At 40.4% G+C, this 3,333-nt stretch overlaps 1 protein-coding gene across 1 annotated transcript in view; it reads right to left on the reverse strand.

Moving 5' to 3' along the window:
- The window catches only part of wdr61 (WD repeat domain 61), a 13,122-nt gene that overhangs the window by 3,331 nt on the left and 6,458 nt on the right, over positions 1-3,333 (reverse strand). Inside the window, exons 6-9 of the mRNA XM_015398422.1 lie at positions 2,414-2,507; positions 679-772; positions 445-537; positions 249-327 (exon numbers count right to left, since the gene is read on the reverse strand). Of these exons, the coding sequence (XP_015253908.1) occupies positions 249-327; positions 445-537; positions 679-772; positions 2,414-2,507 (360 nt within the window). The remainder of the gene's footprint in view (positions 1-248; positions 328-444; positions 538-678; positions 773-2,413; positions 2,508-3,333) is intronic.

Consider the following 3,333-nt stretch of genomic DNA (forward strand, 5'->3'; position numbering starts at 1 on the left):
ATGATGCTGCCACCACCACATTAAGCTGCAGCTTTAGTTTTCACATATAGTCTGAAAAGGACCTTCTGACTTAACTTCTCCCCTGTATGGTTAACATAGAACTGAAAACCAGACTTCTTGGTGCTTCAACAATTTTTTTGAAAGGTTAAGAAAAGCATTGAGTTCTTCTGTTGGTCCTTCAGAGAAAATCTGTAAAGCTTCAATCTGAAGGGGAGCTTAGAACCTGGAGGAGAGTCAGCTTTATTTACCTGGTCCTGATGGTCAAAGAATGTGTTGATACAAGCTCTGGAGCCGGCGTCCCAAACCTTCACACTCTTGTCTGATGAGCTGAGGGTGGCAGAGAGAAGGTGGTTTTACTTTTCTCATCGTTCATCTCTATCTGATCTGTGAGGAAGAGGATTCATCACAGCAAGAACTGATCTGTTCTGGGTCTGCTAGTCCCACCTGGAGACGAAGTGGGTGTGGTCCGGAGAGAAGGCGACATTAAGAACCCAGGATCCATGACCGCTTAGCGTGCCGGCCAGGTTGGCGTGTTGTCTGTGGAAGGGACAGAACAACGCCTCCATCCATTACTTCACCTTATGTGATATTTTACTGAGCAGACTGAAGCGCTACAGCACTGAAGAATCATTAACCAGCTAATAAGGTGTGTTTAATGTTGCCGACAGGAGAACTTACACGTCATAGATTTTGATGTATCCATCATCTGAGGCTGTGACCAGCAGCTGGGAGTCTGGGGAGAAGGTTAGGGATCTGATGGGCATGGCGTGACCTGCAGACACACCAGACAGCTCTCAGCTCCAATGTCAGGATGGTGGGAATCTTAAATCCCGGAATAATGGAGCATATGTTTTATCCATGCTTAAATATCACACTTTTCTTTTTTTTTCGGAAAGCATTTAATTAGCATTTTTAACATAAAGTTCAGAATAAATCCCCTTGAATTGCTGGTAGTCAGTTTCCTTCTTTGTCAGCATCTGGATCAACAAAGAAGACAACATGTATACCTGTTGTACATTTTGACAAATTTAGATTCTTTACTGGACCTATATCACCAAAAATTACTTTTTTTATTTCTTTTTTCTGCATATTCCTCAGATTCAGCGAAGAGCAAACATGCAGATGGGTAAACTGTAAAGATGACTCCAATCAAAACACTTTTCCTTTAGAAAACTGAAAACAAGAACAGGTCTGGAAAATCAAATCTTTTATTTTTCAATACTCTTTATTTTTTTCCCAGACCTTTTAAAACTTCTTGTGTTTGGACAAAAAAAAACCCACATCTGTCATGACAAAACGACTGCTTATTCTAAGGATTTCTGTTAATTTATGGCCAGTTTTTAACATCAAAGTAGCTCAAGATTAATTTAAGCTACATATCTCCAGGCACCCAACTCTACTGTGCATACAACATGTCTGTGAATATGCATGTATGGGTGATTAACACTTTTAAACCGTTTCACCCATTCCAGTTTTAGGAATCTTCAGCCTTTTAGCTCATTTTAGCCTCTAACACAGGATGCATCCAGGGAAAACGAAAACATCCCAACTTTCCGAGGGAACAAAGGATGGACTGACATGAACGGGCACATGGAGCTCCTACGATAGGGAAAACAGTCTGGAAATGTTTAGGTTCTTTCATTTTTAATGCAGTTTTTCAGCTTATGCAAATCCTTCAATCTAACATTTGCATTAGAGTCTAAATGAAAAAAGATAAACTTTTATGTGCGGGATTTAACAATAAAAGCCTCAAGAAATATTGTGGGCTGTTTTTTAATTTAATCAATGTGCTGTTTAAGTCTGGCTTTAGGTTCCAGGAAATAAAAGAACCAAGGCAACCACCTGAGCAGTCGCTCAGCTGATTGTGTTGCTCCTCAGCATCTTTAGTGCGCTGGCCTCTAAAGCTGGGCATACAATGTACAATTTTTTTTTTGTCTTTTTCGGGCCGAGTCTCCAGTTTTGCAAAAAAAAAATTTCCACAGCCACCTCCTGATTAGGAATGGTAAGGTTGGGAGAAAATCAAACGTTTGTAATTCAGTCAGCCGTTGGTAGGTGTTGTTGAAGCAGAGCTACCAGCCGATTTACCAGAACCTCGAGCACTGCAAATGTGAAAACAAGGGATTGCTGCTTCTTCTTCCAGACTGACGAGTCCGACCAACGCCAGCTCTTGGAGCTGAGTCCGACGTGCGGTTTTTGGATGTGCAGTGTGAGCAGGTAGATCTCATCAGAACGTCGGGTCGCACAGTATGAGAACATGCATTGTGAAGTGTGAACTTTTAAAATCTGCGATTTCATCATACTGTTTGAGCTGTAGCTGCATGCAACGGTTGAAAATATCGCACATTGTTAACTGTCAGGTTATTCCTGAGGATAATCACCACATTTTATTATATAAGCTTGTAACTGAGCAAACCTTCAAGTGTGTGGAGAAGCTTTCCAGTAGCGATATCGAAGATATTTATGATCCCATCAATGGCTCCGCTGGCTAAATACTTCCCGTCGGGGCTCTGAGGAGTAAAGAGAAAATGACAGATGAGGAAAACTCTGAGGAAGATTTCAGCCTCTTTAACTGATTTCCACAACTTTTTTTTTTTTTTCACTCACGTGTAAATATTTCAGCTCAGGTTATTAAAACAAAGACAATCAAAGTTAATCCCCAAATGCTTTTTCAAAATATATGACTGTGTTTATCAAGAGAAGAAAGCAATCCAAGCCAACCTTGTCGTTAAAACGACTCTAGCGGCGGCACCTACTGTCATCAAGTATGTGAGCCCACCAAAGAGTCGTTAACATCACTTTTTAACAGATTTCTTTCTTTGTTCGAGCAAAAACGGACGGTTTAACTTGACTCCAGGGTCTCCCCTCATCAGATTGGAGTCCTTACTTTGAATAGGCCACTCCAAAGAAGGTGAACAGCTGCATAAGCAGCTAAAACAGTGACAGCTTGCATTGACAATGAAGATGTGAGATATGACACTGAAACAGTGTAAATACAAACACCACAAAAAAAGTAAAAACTAATGATGAGCCTTTTTGGCTGCAGCATTTTTTCTATGAGATGGTTTCAGAGTCACTGCGGGGTTCCTGCAGCTACATGTTTGTCACTACAAGCTGAACTATAGGCTAATCAGGAAACCATGTCAGTCAATGGTCGACTCTGGGGCTGCAACTAACAATAATGGTTCCTTAAAGAAGATGAATTATGAAATTAAATTAGGTGAAAGTAACATTTTTCCACCTGGGCAGTTTTGGATAGAATATATTGAATGACAAAAAGGTTTATTTATTTATTTTTTTACAATTTTGGCTTAATTGTTGCTCTAAGCGGGTCGC

This window comes from Cyprinodon variegatus, unplaced genomic scaffold (genome assembly GCF_000732505.1).
Source record: "Cyprinodon variegatus isolate N-32 unplaced genomic scaffold, C_variegatus-1.0 Scaffold934, whole genome shotgun sequence".
NCBI lineage: Eukaryota > Metazoa > Chordata > Actinopteri > Cyprinodontiformes > Cyprinodontidae > Cyprinodon > Cyprinodon variegatus.